General features: G+C 49.1%; 1 protein-coding gene and 1 long non-coding RNA gene across 2 annotated transcripts; both read right to left on the bottom strand.

Annotated features, from left to right (window-relative positions):
• Positions 1-720: 720 nt before the first annotated feature.
• On the bottom strand, positions 721-8,355 carry LOC134476402 (uncharacterized). Its single transcript, XR_010048010.1, has 3 exons — positions 8,172-8,355; positions 7,382-7,441; positions 721-859 (listed from the first exon to the last, which is right to left on the bottom strand). It is a non-coding gene; the product is annotated as an uncharacterized LOC134476402 (long non-coding RNA).
• A 7,261-nt stretch (positions 8,356-15,616) lies between these two features.
• Rhov (ras homolog family member V) lies at positions 15,617-17,929 on the bottom strand. The gene is made up of 3 exons (XM_003475700.5): positions 17,348-17,929; positions 17,130-17,188; positions 15,617-16,931 (listed from the first exon to the last, which is right to left on the bottom strand). The coding sequence occupies exons 1-3, from the start codon at positions 17,925-17,927 to the stop codon at positions 16,488-16,490; spliced, it is 1,083 nt and encodes a 360-aa protein (XP_003475748.2). The 5' UTR covers positions 17,928-17,929; the 3' UTR covers positions 15,617-16,487.
• Between the last annotated feature and the right edge of the window lie 814 nt (positions 17,930-18,743).

The following is an 18,743-nucleotide window of genomic DNA, read 5'->3' as shown; positions in this document are numbered from 1 at the left end:
TAGGTTTACAGTCAGGAATTCAATATATGTATATAAATTGCTAGCATCTTGCTTAAATTTGGAGCCCTGTCCACAGTCTGCCTACACCCTGCAGTGGGCTAGGCCAGGCACTAAGCCTGGGATCCTCTGCAGCCAGCCAGGCCCTAAGCGGTTTCCAGCCTGCCATGCCTGTGGTTAGGAGCTTGCCTGGATCCTCCAGGCACCCTGTTTGGGATTGTTAGAGTTTTCCAGAGCAATAAAGGAGCAGAATATAAGAAAAAGTAAAAGTGGCCTTTTTATTTTAAAGGATGTAGAGAGGGGCTGGGGATTTAGCTCAGTAGTGTAAGTGCCTGCCTGGCTAGTGTGACATCATGAGTTTGATCCCTGATACCTGCCCCACCAAAAAAAAAAAAAAGACATGGAGAGGAGCCCACAACCAGCAAGGAAGGGTTTGGCTTTCTCCTCTGACCGGATATGGGGATGTGGGGTATATGTGACCTTTGACTGGATGTGGTGCTTGGGGCAGACATTGATGACAATAGAGGAGCTGATTGGAATTTTCTTCATGTGGAAAGGAAGGAGGAAGTTGTAATCAGGGAAGAAGGAGGAAGTGGCCATCAGGGTAAACATCCCTGATTTGGCCTTCTACCATGTTGAACTACCACCATAATGTCCTGTAATAATTCTAGGGCAAAACTCTTTCATTCCCATCTTTTTATTGTTAGGAAAAGGGTGAAGACTCTTTCTTACTACTTCCTGCTGAACAGGGGTGCCATGGTGGGGTTCAGGAGGGATGACGGGATGACGGTTGATGTCTATGTAGAAGCTGGTACCAGGTGTTTCAGCCAGGACAACTTTATCATTGGTGAACACTTGCATCCTAGATCGGAGAAATAAAAAGACAAGGTGCTATGAGGAGGCCACTATCATATTTAAAGGACCCAGGAGAGATAGAAGGAAAGGTGCCCTTGATCCAAATAGGTCATTCCATCAGGGCATGGTGAGGCAGAATCTGAAAAAAACTGTGGAGTTGGGAGAGGTGGAGTTACCAGAGGTAATTATTCCCCCATCTGAAAGGGTAAAAGTTGAAAGTGTGGGTAAGACTTATCTTTGGTCCAGGGGTTGAGCTGGAAAGAATAGGAAGCATGAGAAATATAGGGCCTGACAGTTGAATCATGTTTGGGAAACTGTAGAGTAGGGGTGGGGAGGGCTGTGGCTGTGTCGCAGTAAGGGAGACGAGAGCCCAGACCCACAGGAGTCTCCTGTTTCACTAAACAGGTGAGGGTAGAGAGAACTAAGAAGCTGTTACACAGGACAGCATGAAGACGATTTTACGTATGATGTGGGAGTCTTTAGGAAAGACTTCCCAGAGTCTTACAGCAAAAAAATAATTAATAGAATGTAAAGGATCAGGAACCAAATAGGATATAAAACATGACTTAGCCTGAAAGTTGTGGCTGTGGGGCCTTGGTGAGATGGAGATGGGTGGGAGGTAGAAGATGGGATGACCACTCAGGATGGTTAGATTCAGGGTTGGGAGGGCACCGCTTAGTCTGAGTGATGTGGAACCAGGATGGCAGTCCAGCAACCTTGACTGCTGTTGGAGTTACAAGGAAGTCCAGGTAGGGGCCACTCCACTTTGGGTGTAGTCCTGTGGACGTAAACGTTTGAGATAAATTAGATCTCCTGGGGTTATGGGAGGATCTGGTTTGGTCCCATCAGAGGGTTGGGGAAGACAGAGATCAGCATATTGTTGTAACAAATGTCAGAGGAAGGAGAGGGTTGGGATGTACTCAGCAAGGGAATTACATCCTTTGGTAGGAAGATTGTGGAGTAGAAACTGTCAGCTATACATGAGTTTAAAAGGGCTTATAAATGTAGGAGCCCGGGGAAGAGCCCTGCACTTGGCTAAAGCTAGGGGCATAAATTGAGGCCAAGGTTGGTATAGTTTTAAAACGAATTTTGTGAGGTGTGTTTTTATGAGGCATTTGCCTTTCCTACTTTTCCTGAGGATTGTGGATGGTATGGAACGTGTAGGCACCAGGTGATGAGTAAGCTTGAGGATACTTGTTGAGTGATCTGAGAAACAAAGGCTGGACCATTATCAAGCCTTGGGATGATTTCTTGTAACAGAACTTTAGTAACTACATCAGCTGTCTCCCTGGTTGTGGGAAAGACCTCTACCCATCCTGGAAAACTACAAACAAAGGTGAGAAGAGATTTGAGAATTTTGTGGTGGGACATGTGTGTAAATCTACCTGCCAGGCCTGACCAGTGGTGTGTCTGTGAAATTGATGAGTAGGAAAGGAAGGAGGTGCTGTGTGTCCCTGAGGAAAGATTTTAACACAGAGATGACAGGTGTGAGTAATCTGAAGGATGATAGCCCTCAGGAAAGGACATGTAACTACGGGGGCCAAGAGCCTGTCTAGGGCCTGTGAGCCCACATGGAAACAGCTGTGCAAGTCAGTGATGCTGTCTAAGGCCTGCTGATCTGGGAGAACAGTTTTGCTCCCTGGAAAATCCATTCCTGAGTGTTTTGTGTGTAACCTGGTCTGTGAAGTAATTGTAGTTGTTTTGGTGAATAATTAGGTTGAGGTAGAGTGTTGGGGACTAACAGGAGAAGATGAGAAGGATAAGTAGCCTTTGTGCAGCTCACTTGGCTTATGTATCTGCAAAGGCATTGCCTTGAGCAATAGGATCTGCAGAATTCTGGTGTCCTCCATCATGAATAACTGCTGCTTGCTTTGGGAGTTGTGCTGCTTCTAGGAGTTTAAGGATAAGAGGTGCATTAATGATGAGGGTTCCCCAAGTGTTGATAAAACCTCTTTCTTGCCAGATAGTGGCACGGGAGTTAAATGTATACTTTGATCAGTGTATATATCTATGATTTTGTTTTTTGCTAGTGTAAGGGCCTGTGTAAGAGCGATAAGTTTTGTCCTCTAGGAAAATGTCCCAAGTGGCAGTGGGTCAGTCTCTGATTTTTGACGGGTTCACTATTACATACCCTACTCTCTTTTGCTTGCCTGTGTTTGTTGAACTGCCATCTATGGACCATGTGTCAAAGGCTAAAGAGAGAAGCGTACTACTAATGTGAGGGGAAGGGGAGGGAGTCATCTGTAAGACCTCAGGATAGTCATGGTGAGGGTAGCTTCTGAGGTGGGAAGCAAAGGTGCCATGTTATGAGGACCACTAGTTGCAATAGAGACAAAAGAGTCCTGAGAGAGGACTAGTGCACCTGTTGAAAGTGAGGAGTCATCAGGGCAGGGAGTGTCTTATGTGAGATGAGCTCACTTAGATGATGAGGTGAGTGCACTGTAATATATTGTCCTAATGTGAACTTTTTAGCTTCCTGTGTCAGTAGGGCTGCAGCCATTAGGACTTGGAGACAAGGTACCCATCCTTTTACTGTGTTGTCTGTTTTGACAAAAAGGCTACCACTTGAAAGGAAGGTCCCTTTTTGTGCCCTAGTACACCTACAGCATTGTGGCCCTGAGAGGTAGTATATAGAGTGAAAGGTTGGGTGGGGTCAGGAAGGGTAAGGGCTGGAGCCCTCAGGAGAACCTCTTTCAGTTTATGAAGGAAGGCATGTGTGGGCAAAGTGGGGTCCAGGGGTTCTGATAAGGGGCCCTTGGAAGCTTTGTAGAGGGGTTGGGCTAGAGCTGCAAAGTTAGGAATCCAGAGACAAAAGAAGTTAGGTAAACCTAGGAAAAGTAGAACCTGTTGTTTGGTTGTGGGCACCTGGAAATTTTAAAGAACCACCTTGCAATCTGTAGTGATGGCACGAGTGGTAGGAGTGAGAGAGAAACCTAGATATTTGACTTCTGGGGAAGCTATTTGGACTTTAGCAGGAGAAACCCTATAACCACAACTGGCGAGAAAATTTAGGAGACTGGCTGCATGTTGTATGGCTAATGTATAGGATGGAGAACACAAGAGAAGGTCATCAGTGTACTGAAGGAGAATGCTGGGTTTGAGGTCCAGAGCTGCAAGGTCAGCAGCAAGAGCTTGGCTAAAGAAATGAGGACTATCTCTGAACCCTTAAGGGAGCACTGTTCAAGGAGGTTGTTGAGACCTGAGAGTGGCTCACCCCACATAAACACAAAGAAATCCTGACAATCAGGGTGTAGGAAAATGGTAAAAAAAGCATCTTTAAGATCTAGGACTGTGAAATGAGTGGTGGAGAGAGGGCTATAAGAGAGTGTGGTTTAAGAGTTTGGCATCACTGGGTGAATTGGGGTAACAGCATCATTGATTACCCTAAGGTCTTGTATCAGACATATGACCCATTAGGCTTGAGTAGTGGGAGAATGGGAGTATTATAGAGTAAATGGGTAGGTTTAAGAAAACCATTGTCGGGGCTGGGGATTTAGCTCAGCAGCATAAGTGCCTGCCTTGCAAGCAGGCAGTCATGAGTTCGATCCCTGGTACCGATAAAAAGGGAAAAAAAAAGATAATAGCTTAAGTCCCATTATAGGTTTAAGTCCCTGTAAATGTTCGGGAGCTATAGGATATTGGGGAACACAAGGAAAAATTGAAGAATCCCTGAAACAAATTAAAATAGGCATAGCATAGGTAGCACAGGTAGGGTTGGAGGTAACCAAAACTATGGGACCGACCAGAGAAGAAAGGAGAGAAAGGGATGGCTTTTGGCATACTGTGAGGGTGTTTGGGGGATGGAAGCTATGGGGAGGGAGAAGGTAAAGGAGAAGTTAAGCTTTTGAAGAAGATCCCTACCTAAAAGGGGTGGGGGACCTGTTGGAATTACTAGGAAGCTATGGGTAAAGAAGAGAGTCTGGAACCTGCATGGAATAGGCCTGTCTGAAGAGGTTGTGTATGATGGCTGTCAACACCTACTAAAGACTGAGGACTTAAGATAATGGCTTGAAAATTCAGGAAGAACATGTCTCCAAGTACAGATAGTATCTTACCTGACACCTCCAGTGAGACTCAGGGCTCTGAGAAAGATGCCTTAACGGGGGCTGTGGGCTCTGAGCCTCATCAGTCTTCCATCAAGTTCAAATAGATCAGCCAGCGACAAATTTGGTGGTGAGGAGGGCTAGGAGTTAGAGAATGGCTAACCCACTCTGGCAGTTAGGACAGTCGCTCTTCCAACGGCCATTGAGATTGCACCCAGGAGAACTCCTGGGTGAGGGCAAGGCCCAGAGGAACTCCTGGGTTGGGGCACTCTCTTGCCCAATGTCATTTCCTTGTTGCACTTGAAGCATGGTTGGGGATGGGCTCGGGCAGCTCCACCTTGTTTCGATTTACCTGTCTTGGGAGCCCCAAGTGCCACTGCTAAAAGGTCAGATTGATATTTAGCAAGTTTCTTTTTTTGTGCTTCTTTTTCCTCCTTTTGAGGCTCTTCTCTGTTGAAAACACAGAAAGCCATATCAAGAAGGTTTCCCTTTGGGGGTTGAGGGCCAAGTTCAACCTTTTGTAGTTTTGTACGAATATCAGCAGCAGACTGAGAAATAAAATAAGAGTTAATAACAATTGTCCCTTTATGAGAGTCCTGGGTTTACATTCATAAACTTAATTAAGGTGTCCCTAAGCTGAGTTAGGAGCATAGCCAGATTTTCATTAGCCTCTTGGACCTGTTCTAAAAGCTTGTTATAGTTAGTATGTTTGTGAGCTATTTTATTAAGGCCCACAATTAAACATTAATCATCTTATGTATTTTATAAGAATCTTCTCCATTTTGGTAATTCCAATTAGAATACTGTTTAGGCACTGCAGTAGGCCCAGGATCATTCTCAGTGGTATTTACTTTATGTCTGTGATTGGCTTTTGTTTGCGCTGCTTGCCACAGCTGAGCTCCCTCTTGCAAGCTGAGGTTGGTATTCAGAATCACATAAATATCCTTGAAATGTAAATCAGAACAACTAGTTATAAATTTAAATTTTCTAATATAATCTGTGGGTCCACAGAAAAGCAACCTAATTTATGGTTAATCTGAGGTAGGTCACAGAGTGAAAAAGGAACATGAATATGAACTACTCCCTTGGGACCAGCCTGTTCCTGAAGAGGGACTAGGGACTGAAGCTGAGAAGACAGGAGAGTGGGAGGTATGGATGCTCACTGAGCTGCCAACTGCCCACCAGGCATCTGTGGGCAATTACCAGGTGATCAACCACAAAATAGCCACTTGTCACCGTGTGACAGGGAAGCACAAGATAATAACTGATTACCAGGTGACCAACAGCAAGATGGCTACTGGTGGTGACATGTTGAGGAGCACAAGATGGCAACTGGTCATCATGTGACCTGCAACAAGATGGCTGCTGCTGATCACATGATGAGGAACTGCAAGATGGCAGCCATTTACCCTGTGACCTGTTGCAAGATGGTGGCGCACTGTCACATGGTGGAGGATCACAAGATGGTGGCTGTTCTCTATGTAAGCTGCAGCAAGATGACTACTAAGGACCATGTGGCCTGCTGTGTGGCTGAAACGCATGTGGTGAGCCAGCAAGGAAAATGGTTATGCAGAAGTAGGAGACAAAGAAGAAGAGCCATCCAATGGAATAGATGGTTCAGGCAGAGGGGATCGAGAAATCGGAGACTGGGGAGAGAAACTAAGGGAAGGATCAGAGGCTCTGGGGATTATGGGAGAGAGGGGGAGAGGACAACACAGGGGTCACAGAGACCTCTGGCTGAGAAAGCTGCAGGGTTTGATATTGGAGATATTGGGGAGGGGGAGTAAAGACAGGAGGCACATCAAAGACAGGGCCCAGTGGGGAGGAAGGGAGAGTTAGAAGTATTTGGGTCGCCGTTCATGACTGAATGAGAGAAGAAACATCCTTAGGGTAAAGAGGGCCTGTACATATGGGATTTTTACTAACTTGCCACCAATGTGACCAAAGTTAAACTTTGAAGAATACAGGGGTCAAATGTTCCCTCTTAGGCCACGGGCTGCCGTTAAGCTGGTAGGTAGGCCAAGCCACCTGGCAATAAAAGATTGGTCTTTGGTTTTTATAGCCTTCTGTAGGCCAAGAGCACCAAGGTTATGAACTAGGCACCCCAAAGGTATGCTTTTTGGGGGACAGGAAATAGTGTTCCCCATGATCAAATTAAAAGTGAGCCAAAAGAGCAACTTTGCCTTGGGATATAGGAGCTATAGCTCCCCCCAAGAAGTGTAAAAGTTGTCCTGCTTCACACTTATCAAAAGAAGTCATCACCTATTTTGGAAGTGTGATACCGAAGGTCCCAGCACCAGTTCTCATTGGCCTGCCACCAAAAGCGTGGGGCAGGGTCCCAGAGGACAAGAGGGTAACAGCTCTGCCTCGGGCTGTCTTACACAAGGAACCTGAGAACTGCAGTCTTTTATCCAGGAATGACAATGGGTTACCCATTGTAGGCCCAGCCCATGGAAACAGAAAACCCCAGAAGGAAAGTGGCTCACCCGTGGTTAAATGAGATGGTCAGTGTTGCATGCAGACTGGTGGTGGCAAATAAACAGGTCCTGCAGGAAAGAGAAGTGGTTCATAGACAGGGCAGCTTGAACTAGGAGTGACTCCCAAGAGCCAATGCGCTCTGCCAATCCGAGTCACAACACCAAAATGTTAGAGCGTTCTGGTGCAATAAAGGAGAAGAATATAAGAAAAAGTAAAAGTGACCTTTTTATCTAAAGGATATGGAGAGGAGCCCACAACCAGCAAGGGTTCGGTTTTCGCCTTTGACTGGATATGGGGGGAGTGGGGTACATGTGACCTTTGACTGGATGTGGTGCTTGGGGTGGGCATTGATGATGTTCAAGGGGCTGGTTGGAATTTTCTTCACGCGCATGGGGAAAGTAAGAAGAAAGTTGTAATCAGAGAAGAAGGAGGAAGTGGCATCAGGGTAAGCATCCCCGTTTTGGCCTTCCACCATGTTGAACTGCCACCATAATGTCCTGTAATTTATTCTAGGGCAAAACTCTGCCAGGGGTCCCCTATCATCTTGTTCCCCATAAACCCTCCTCCCACCTTCTACACACTGGGGATTTGTCTCCAAATTTACTGGTTTTAATGCTTCCAATAAACACTAAAATTGTGCTGTTCCCATCCTTGCTCACTTAAACAGCCCTGAATGAGGACCTTGCCCTATTGCACAGGACCACTCCGGCCCCCCCTTCCCCGCATCACCACAGGACAAGAGACCCAGGACAAAGCTTTTGAGCTCCCTCAGGGAGGGGCTGCTGTCAATGGCCTCACCTGGAAGTCCAAACCCAGAAGCTCAGCTTCAACCTAGAGTCCACCTGGTTTCCCCAATGCACACAAGGTCTGGAGAGAGCTGGCCTCGCCTTCCCCACCTGGGCCAGCTGGTGGAGGAGGGGTGTATCAGCTGGAGCTCAGAATAGCAAGACCAAGAGAACAGACCTGGAAAGATTTAAAGAGGCCCCTTGTGGAGTTTAAAAAGGAGAGGTAGCTAAATGTTTGGAAAAGCAAGCCAAAACCCTGCAAAAGAATATTTGCTCAAATCTTCACAGTATTATCTCTCACTGATAAAACGACAGGTGTTGGGTGCCTCTGCCCTTGTACCAGAGACTGAACTCAAGGGGCCCTGAGCACTGAGCTGCAACTCCCATCGCTTTTTATTGTTTATTTTTTGGAACAAGGCCCACATAGGTCTTGAACCTGCCAACTTCCTGCTCTCTCAGCCTCCCGGGTAGAGGGGACTACAGTTAATGTGTGTCGGTATGCCCGCTTTGGTCTGCAGTCTCTTCCTTTCCTATGATAAACATCTATTGCTTTTGAAGTAATAAAAAGTATCCCAATATATGAGAGAGGGGAAGATCCTCACACCCTGAAGTTTGTGCTGGGCTCTCGTAGCAGGGATGAGAAAGCAGCGGGAGGTTCCAGCACCTGAAGAAGGAAGCCGAGTGAGCCCGCGTGAGACTCCGTGACTGGGAGCTGTGCAGAGGGACAGCGTGAGTCAGCAGAACTGTCAGGTCTCCATCCCGGGAGGCTGCCTGTGTGATGAAGCCACCGACACAAACAGAGCCATGTGGAGGAGGGGCGGTTTCAGGAGGACCGGCAGAAGGTGAGGGCCCTCCTGGTACCAGATGGAGACCGGCTTCATAGATTTCATATCATTACTTAGCTGTTGTTTGCTCATGCCTTACTTTATGGGGAAATAGCAGTTTATTGGTGTCTATAAATTATGAGATAACATGGGTATAGAGTGAGAATGAGATTTTTTTTTTTTTTAACAAGGAGGAACATAAACAGCTAGGGTCAGGAGCAAGTCAAAGGCACAGGAGTTATACTCCAGCGGCCGTCCTGGCAGCTCCAAGCAGCCTGGCTGCAGGTGAGGTCTGCTGAGGTCCTGCATGCTCAAAGGTGAGGGGTCTGGGCCTGGTGAGCATGGAGCCTCTGGCTTTGAAAAAGAGTGGATGGGATGACCTGAGAGAGCAACAGCAGACAGACAGGGAGGCGGGAAGAGAGCCTTGGGAAAGGACGCAGCCATGGTCGGAGGGCTGGCAGGAGGCACGGCCGCAGAGAGGGTCCGAGGCCAGCAGATCGTGAGCTTCAGGTGCCGTCAGGTGGGAAAAAAGGGGGGAGGTGGAGACCATCATGACGTTGAGATGAAGAGGCCTGGCTGAGGGAGGTCACCCACCGGGAGGGACCAGCTAAAGTCAAAAGGGAGCTCCAGTCAGCCATGGGGTTAAAAGGTTCTACCGCTGACCCGCTAGTTTACATGGGGTTGTCTTTCCAGGGTTTACTCTGACCCTCCTTCCCCTCCCCACAACCTCTTTGCAAGCAGTTTATGACCTTGAATTAACCAGGATAAGTTGGGTTAATCTACTGCCCCAGAGAGGGCTACGGTAGTGTATGAAAATTAAAGGAATTAGACTAAGTGACCAGGTCCTTTCTGTCCTCAAGCAATGACCTTGGCCTCTGATTACCAGGCTGTATGCCCCTCTGAGTTCAGAGCTAGCAAGCTGTTGGAGTTGAGGAAGTAAGACCCAGAGAGGGACAGTGACAGGCCCAAGGTCACACAGCTAGGGCACATAACTGGGCCAGGAGGCCAGTGTTCCACAGCTCCAAATTATGCTCTGCAGTCTCGTCTTCTCCAGACAACTGAGTACTTGGCCTTAGTTTCTGTCCTTTTCAGGAAGTGGGACAAAAGAACCACAAGCCAAGAAGCTGTCAGGGCTGGTCCCAAACCCCAGGAGGCTGGGAACCAAAAGTCCACACCCATGTAAACATAGGCCAGCACGATACCTCTACTTGGTGCTCAGAAACTTCCTCCAAATCAGTTCTCAGCGATTATCTTGCTTATCCATGCAGGTCCCCTGGGAGCCAGGGAGGGGCAGAGAGTATCAGCCCCACTGCACAATGGGGAGCCGAGAGGAAAGGCAGTAATTTACCCAAAGTCACCCAGCAAGTCAGGATGGGACTGAGCTGGGTGGCCTAATCTCCAGGGCTTCGCAGGTAGGGTGTTGTCCATGGAGCACAGGGCCTGTTGGCCAAAGTAAGGGGAGGAAATGTGCACAGTGCCAGGAATCCAGGGTCCCTGTTTCAATCGTGAATCAACTGTCACTGGGAGGGATTTGTGTTGTCCACTTTTCTGCCAGTTCCAAGGGACACTAGGGAACCCCTCTGCCCACACAGGGCCCGAGCTCTGCTGCTCCTCATCACCAGTGAATCATCTGTCTGGTTAGGGTTTTTTTTTTGTCCTTTTCAGGGAGGTAACAGAATTGAACCCAGGATGTCCCACATCCTAGGCAAGCATTGTTCCACCAAGATACATCCCCAGCACCCCAGGCGTCTTCTGGATATCTGGGGAGAAAGACTTATTGGTCACAGGTTTGTAGGCCTAGTGACAATGACTGAAAACACCTTCTGGAGACCAGGAGGGTAACTTAGCCTGGGAAAGCAGCCGTGCAATCTGATAAAGAATTCTCGTTATCCCAGTTATGGGTCCATATTTCAGCACTGATTAGAAAAGAAAGCCTGAGGGTATTCTGCCAGCAGGTCAGGCTCACTCAGTGCTGGCATTTGCCTTGCCTGCCCTGAGTCCTGTCTCTGACTTCTTTGCTCTCCAGCCCAGGACAGCCTGATTGTCCCAGAAACCTGGTTTCCCAGCACCCTGTGCTAAAAGGTCAATTCTAGGCATAGAAGTGCATGCCTGGAATCCCAGTATTCTGGGAGGCTGAGGCAGGAAGATCATGAGTTCAAATTCTATATGAGCAACTTAATGAAAAATAAAAACTTAAAAGATCTGGGGAAGTAGTTTTGACTTACAGGAACAGAATTTCCCCACTCCCCACGTGGAACACGGGAAGAGTGTTGAACCCCAGGTTAAAGGTCTGGCTCTGCCTCGACCTTGGTCTGTTTCTTGGTGCTCTGGTCTCTTCATCTGAAAACTGGGGCTAATAAAAGGCATCCAGCCTATCTTTCAATTCAGTTGTAGCAATTTTAGGCACTATTGAAGGATGTAAGGCTGCCTAAGTATTGCTGCACACAGAGGCAGAAAGGAGCAATGCCCAGGTCCAGGAAGTCACTCCTTGCTTTGCTACAGGGTGACTCATGTGGCTCTTCGCTAGTTCCGTTCAACAGGGGATCTGGCCCAGGCCCAAAGAGGGCCCCGTCAGCGCAGCCCCACTTGGGGCAGGTTTCCTGGCAGCCAAGCTGTAATGGGCAGGTCTGACCTGTGCAAGCCTAGCAGTGGTTACTGCCTGGGGCCAGGGCTGGTTGCAAAAGGGACTGGGGCTCCTGACGCAGTCTGCTCTGGGTCTCTCTCAAGCTGGTTCCCAGGAGAACCAGGAGCTCAGTGAGGATGCGTCACCTCTGCCTTGGGCACCTCTCTGCTCCCGTGGGGAAGGCAGGGATGGGGCATCTCCAGGCATGCGCACACTGACATACCAGTGCAGATCCAGTCTACACACCCACAAGAGATGCTCATGGAGATCCCCCAAAAGACCCACACGGACTGAATATAGATACAGACAGGCACATAGACACACAGCTCCCACAACCAGGCCCACCTACATGCTCACACATAGGCACAGACAAACCAAGGCACACTCCCAGATGCACATATATGGTTGAAAGTAATATACATTTCTATGCCTGATATGAACACAGAGACACACAGATTTTGCGTATAGCCTCCAGCTTTTACAAAGTTTCTCAGACATGCACAATAGTGGGCTTACTCAGGTTTCCACAAAGGCAACGCTGTAAATACACACAAGCAACATCAGGGACACATAAACACAAACACGTACACACTTTCTCATTGTTTAGGATTTACTGAACACCCACAGACTGCTAGTCATCCTTCAACAGAGAGGAGACCCCATACACAGAAACCTCATAAGATCGCCTGGCTATTTTACTGGGGCCCAGGCACCAAGCCAAAGGGAGAAAACTGTTTTTTCTATAGATAGTCAATGACCCAAAGCAGAAAATAATAAACAATTGTAGATGTAGTGTCATTCAAACTGGTAAGAGGAAAAAAAGTTAGAAGATAATCTACACACTAGTGAAAGCATGTAAGGTCAGGACCAAGCAGTTAACAGACGTATGCAGGTAGTTATAGCTTGCAGTCAGAGCTGACAACCCGACAAAAACTATCAAAATCCTAAGGGGACTTTGAGCTACTTCGTAAGCAAGAACTGAACTTCAAAGAACTTGACTAGAATGAAATGCAAAGCAAATAAATGTTCATTCTTTAAAAATAAAAAAAATATAAAATTGTATACAGGTTATGAGATTAAAAAAAAAAGTTTAAAGAAATATACGTGTAAGACTAAAAGGTAGTACACCAAAATGTTATTATTGTCTTTGGGAACTAAGAGTATAAAAGGATTTTTAAAATTTTCTACTTCTTTAGGTTTTGTAATCTTTCTGAGTATCATGGGAAAAATAAGCAATATTTTATTTTAATCTTAATTTTTAATTTTTATATTTTTTTAGCTTGCTGCCCCTGGAATTATTTTATTTTTTAAGCATTATTTTCTTTAAAAATCAACTAAGGATTACATAGACATCAAAGACAGTTTACCTTAATAAGGACATATCTAAGAATATTATACATTTGAAACATAATTTTGTCTAAGTAACATAATACATGTTCCTTTAAATGTAGATTCCACGGCCTGGGAGTATAGCTCACAGTGAAATATTTGTCTAGCATGTGTAAGGGCCTAGGTTTTTTTTAAATAAAATTTTTTTTAAAAAAACCAAATTGTTAAAGTGTCCCAGAAAAGTAGAGAGAAAGAGAGAGACTGTTAAACAGAGAGGTGCAGAACTGGAGAGCTGGCCAGTGGGTTTGCAAACAGTAAATCCCTTATCCCACACAGGGGCTCTGCAGCCCTTTCCAGCTATTGTGCTTAGACCTCAGTCCTGAGGGCTGCAAATCTGGACCTGACTGACACCTGGAGTTGACCTTGATCCTCGAGGACTCCTCCAGAACTCTGGCTGCCCTTTATCCCTAAGCACTTAAGGGCCATCAGTAAACAACAGCTGAGCTGGAGCCCTGGGAGATTACACTGAGCCCCAGTAAGGTCTGTCGGTCTGTCTGCCTGTCTGTCTGTCTCTCCCTCTCCTCTTCTCCCTCTCCACTTGGTGGACGAGTTGCAGCTCTGCTCAGCAGATAAAACTAGAAATAGCCTCAGTGTGCCAAAAGAGCGGGAAGGACTCTTTACCAGTAAGAGTTCCCTCTGGAGGATGAAAGTATCAGAAAATGGTTAGCATCTGGGCAACAGGGTCTCTAAGAGGTGGCAGGAGGCACTTTCCAAACCAGGGGATCTGGCAAGAGCCAAGACTCAGAGTCAAAGGTGGAAGATAACTAGGGATCACTAAGACAAGCTGGTCTGGTCTAGCCTGCTGTCCAGTCTGAGGCGGACTTGAACGCCAAAATTAGAAGCTGGGAGTCCAAAGTCAACAGAACAAGTAACAGTCTTGAGTCAGGGAGGTGACAGGAGGCAGCAACTCTGAGTGGCTAGGAGAGGGGAGCCATAGAGGTGAGGCTGCTGGAGGTCCTGGCCAGGCATAGGCAGCTGGCAGAAGGGGAGGCTTCAATTTGGGTGTCACAGATGTGCTGGAACCATAAGAAAGTCAGAGAGGAGGGACCAGAGATGACCTGATCAGTACCCCTCACCATGGCACCTCCAAGACCCCTCAGAAGATTTAAATTCACTATGTAGCCCAGACTGGCCTTGAACTTGTGGCAATTCTCCTGCCTCAGCCTCCGGGGAACTGGGATTACGTGCATGCACTACCATATCCAGACCCTCAGAACATTTGGAAAACCTCTAGTCTGGTCAGAGATGGTGTCAGAGCCTGATCTCGAACCTGAGTCTCTGGCCTAGAGGAGCGTGCCAGCCTGGGCTGAGGAAACAGCCACAGAGCAGGGGCTTGGACTCTCGGAACCTGGCTATCATGGGCAGCCAGCATCTTTACCTGAGGGGCTGACGGGGACAAAAGGAAGTAAGTGGCTGATGTTCTGGGGATAGGAGGCAGGCAACTTGGGGAGCATCTCAGATTTCACTTGCCTAGCATTTGTATCCCTGAGCTATGGGGGTTTTTTGATCTTGTTTTGTTTTTGAGAGTAGGAAAATTTATTGGATAAAAGGAATGAGGAACAGGAGGGGAGAATGGGGGATAGGAAAAGCTCCTGAGTGACAGGAGGGGTCCCAAATGGGTTGCCCTCAGCTATGCTCTTACACACACACACACACACACACACACACACACACACACACCCTGTAGCTGTGGAGGGGGCCGGGATAGTGGACTGGGATGGGTATGAGTGCTCACTTGGCCCAGCAGTTGTCTAGTCAATGTCCCAGGTGTCCCCTAGAAATATCCCTCTACAGGAACAACCTTCATGTACCTAACTCTGGGGTTCAAAGGTACTCTTACAATCACTCAGCAACCTTACTTGAGATATCACCTGCTTTCTACGGGCCATGGCTTCCCTAAGATAGGTTTTTATTTTGTTTCCCCCCCCCCCGCCCAAATCCAATTCCAGATTATATTCTCTGATCCCTATTCCTTGCCAAGTCCTCTCCTGGTGAACCCCCCACATTCAGACAGCTGGGACCAAAACTGTATTCAAACTGTTCACAGCCAGTATCCTAACCTTCACTAGGTCCTTGTGTGCCAAGGCTGAAGACTGGTCCAGCCAACTCATGGCTGTTGATTGAGGTTTAAGGTTGCATGGGGCTCTGTGTGTGTGTGTGTGTGTGTATGTGTGTCAGGGTGTGGGGTGGGGTGGTGTCCCAGACCTGAAACCTTGGGCCCTGTGAACTGTCAGAAGGATCACAGTAGAAACCTTAGAGGCCTAGAGATTGCCCCAGAGCCTAGCACCTTGCTCTGGAAAGGAGGGAGAAGGGAGGGGCCCCACCCACCAGGTGAGGTCATGGGAAAGCAGTGCTGGCGCTCACACCTGGGGAAACCCGTTTCCAGGCTGCTTCCCACGCTGGCTGTCCTGGGAACCAACTAAGCCAAGCCCCATGTGGGGAGTCCCACACCACCCCCCCAGTCCAGTTCCCATCACACTATCCCATCTGGTCCAGCCGCCACCCTTCAACCTAGCCTGAGTCCTTTGCTACCCAATGGTCCATCCAGGCTGTTAGAGTCAAGAAGGGTTATCGGGAACAGCAGATTGACTGACCATTCCAGGAAATAACAGAAACAGCAGCTTCAGAAATGGAAGGTTTTATTTGCAGACTGTGCTGCTTTACCTTCTAGGGTTGGGGAACCTTGAACTTGGGGAAAGGGATGTCCCTCACCCCTTTCTCCTCCAGGCTCTAGTCTGCAGCTCCTCCCCCTCCCTTTGCTGGGATTGACTCTCACTTCCTGCCCCACTGCTGGCCTAGCCAGTTTGGGCAGCACCCAGGGAGTCCTGAAACCCAGTTCTTCCCAGGGCCCAGCCCCGCCCTCCTGGGTCGTGGGACCTGAGGGCAGCCCAGGTGTCAGCCTGCTCCACAGCTGCCCCCCCCCACCTGTTCCACTCTCCTTGTCTTCCTCCTTCTAGGTCCAGCCCTCTGATCTGCCTCCCATCCCACAGCTTCCAGCCTGGATGTCTGCTCCTCTCTGTCTCTCATTGGCCTTGTCTTACTCCATCCCAAACTTCTCTCTGAATCAAGGTTGATCACCTTCTGGCCCCCTAAGGTGACCTGTGGTTCCCCAGGCTCACCTGTACTAGTGGGGGTGAAGACCACAACCAAGTGTCCTAATTCAGATGGACTGATATAAGGAACTGGGAACTGGATCCCAAACTGCTCGGAGATGGCTGACACTCTTTAAGGCCATCCCATGAAAATCAAAAGTGCTGGGTTTTCTCTGTGAGCCAAAGAAATCTAAACCAGAGCCTTCCTCTTCCAGGACCCAGGCTCAACCAGGCTTATCAGAGTGGGCAGTCAGAAGCCCATGTCCCCAGTGTTCAGTAGGGAACTGAGTCCCATGGGGTGGCCAGGCCCTGCCAGTAACACCCCTCAAAGGCCCCATGCCCCAGGTTCAAGGAGTCTGTGGCCTCCTGGCTACCACTTGCTTGCCACCTGCCCTAGCTCCTCAAACAAAGCAGAAGAACTTCTTCCAGCGACAGCGGGAGAGGGTGCGCACACCTTTGGCATTCAATTTCTTCTCCAGCCGGGCTTTGTGCTCAATAGCACTGAGAATGGCAGAGTCAAACACCTCTTTCAAGTTCTTCTGGGTCAACGCTGAGCATTCAAGGTAGCAGCAGGCTCGGATCTTCTCGGCCAGACCCTGGGCTTGGGGCTGGGGCACTGGGCCTTCCCGGCCACCCTGATCCAGCTGAATCAGTACATTGACGTCATCCCTCAGGTCGGCCTGGGTGCCCACAAGCAGCACAGGTGCCTGGGGGTTGTGAGTGCGGATCTCGGGCAGCCACTTCTCTGTGATGTTCTGGAAGGAGCTGGGCTGCACCACACTGAAGCATGCCAGGAACACATCGGTGTCCGGGTAGCAGAGGGAGCGAAGTCGGTCAAAGTCCTCCTGGGATGGCAAGGCCAGGGAGTTAGCAGGGTTATTTATTCCCTGCCACATGGAGCAGAAACCTGCTTTTGGCTTGAAGCCGGAGCCCGACATTCCTGGAGCCCTTAGGCCTTCTCCGTTTTTGCATAATGGAGGTCCTCCCAGCCCCCTCCGGAGCCCCCAGACCCGGCCTGGCAAGGCCCACGCCCGTATTCTCACCTGTCCCGCGGTGTCCCAAAGCTCAATGCGCACCGGGGCTCCATCCACTAGGACTTGCACTGCAGGGCGGGGCAGGGGACACCAAGTAAGGTGGGTGTCGCGGGCACCAGCAGCGCCACTTCGGGGCGCGCTCCCGCTTCCTCCCGAGATCGCTGTCGACCCCCACCCCAGTACGAGCCTGCAGCCCCACCCCAGCCCGCGGCGCGGAGGCGACCTACCGGAGAAAGTGTCGAGAGCCGTGGGCCGGTAGCGCGCGGGATACCCGTTGCAGGTGTAGCTGACGATGAGGCTGCTCTTGCCCACCGCGCCGTCGCCCACCAGCACACATTTGATGCCCAGCTCCGGGGGTGCGCTCCCCCGCTGCGGAGACGGACTTGGGGTGCGCAACGGGGGCGGCTCGTCCTCGCTCAGCTCCCGCGGCGGCATGGCCCGCGTCCGGGGAAGCAGAGGGGCCAGCCCGGCCCAGCCTCCGCGGCACTCGAGAACCAGGTTAGGTCGGTGCCGCTGCCCGTCTCTTCCAGCAGGGCTAGCCAGCCCGACGCGGCCCGCGGGTTTATATAGGGCCCCGCCCCCCTCATCTGCATGTCCCCAGTGGCCCCGGCCCCGCCCACCAGCCAGGTCCTCCCTGTGGGCCAGGCCACTGCAAAGCGCCCGCCGGAGTGGAAGAAAGGGAGACAGAAGGCTGATCCTTAGAACGCCGCGCAGGTCCGAGCACAAAGAATCACCAAATCGAGGCATCCGTGGAGAGAGACATCCATGATGTATTGTTCGGAGAAAGAAGCCAGTTGCAGAACACATAATAAACTGGTTCGAATTAAATACATCTCAAATTAAACCTTTTACACACTGAAACAAAAACCCTATTCATATATGTTTTCACGAGTAGCAAAGAGTCGGAATAGTCATTTTATTACTACAAGGATGATCTAAAAAATATTTACCAGGTCCTGAAAGGGCCTGGTGAGGCACTTGGTGGAGAGCACTTGCCTAGCATGCAAGAGGCCCTAGGTTAGATCAATCGGCAGTCAATCGGTCAATTAATACATCCATAACAGATGATGAGGAAGAGTTTCTACAGGGAGAAGGGTTTGTTCTCCCTTTCAGGCTGGGCTTCCTGCAGACTCCGTCTGAAGACAGGCTCTGAATGCCTTTCTTTCCGCAAATGGAAGTCGGGATGCTGAGAAACTCGCTGATGAGGCTCTTAGAGCACAATTCTCCATCGGAATATCTTTGAAAACCCCCAAATTGCCTAGTAATATCTTCCTTATCATCAAAAGCACATACTAATTACCCAGTTGCTATGCTCTTCTGAGCCACCCACTGTCCTTGTCCTAGAAAGTGTTTGCAGACTGAGATCACTTACCTCAGGGAGTCCACAGAGGTCACCTCGGAGGCATCTGAAGAGTAGTAGCCTGGCCTGGTGACAGTTAAGCGGAGGCACGGAGGTCCGGTGGCCAGTCCCTTAGCATCCACCAGGGAGAGCCTGGAGAGCTCATCTCCAAAGGGCTGCTGACTGCCTCCACAGGAGATACATTGAGTAAGTTGCACATCAGCACCAAGACTAATTCCCGAAAGACCCTACTCTTCAAACAGTTCCAGGAGAGAGGAATCCAT

The sequence above is a fragment of the Cavia porcellus genome, unplaced genomic scaffold, assembly GCF_034190915.1.
Source record: "Cavia porcellus strain 051 isolate PalLab524CR breed Dunkin Hartley unplaced genomic scaffold, mCavPor4.1 scaffold_6, whole genome shotgun sequence".
In the NCBI taxonomy this organism is placed as follows: Eukaryota; Metazoa; Chordata; class Mammalia; order Rodentia; family Caviidae; genus Cavia; species Cavia porcellus.
Note: the sequence above shows the minus strand (reverse complement) of the source record. Positions and strands in the feature narration are given on the sequence as shown.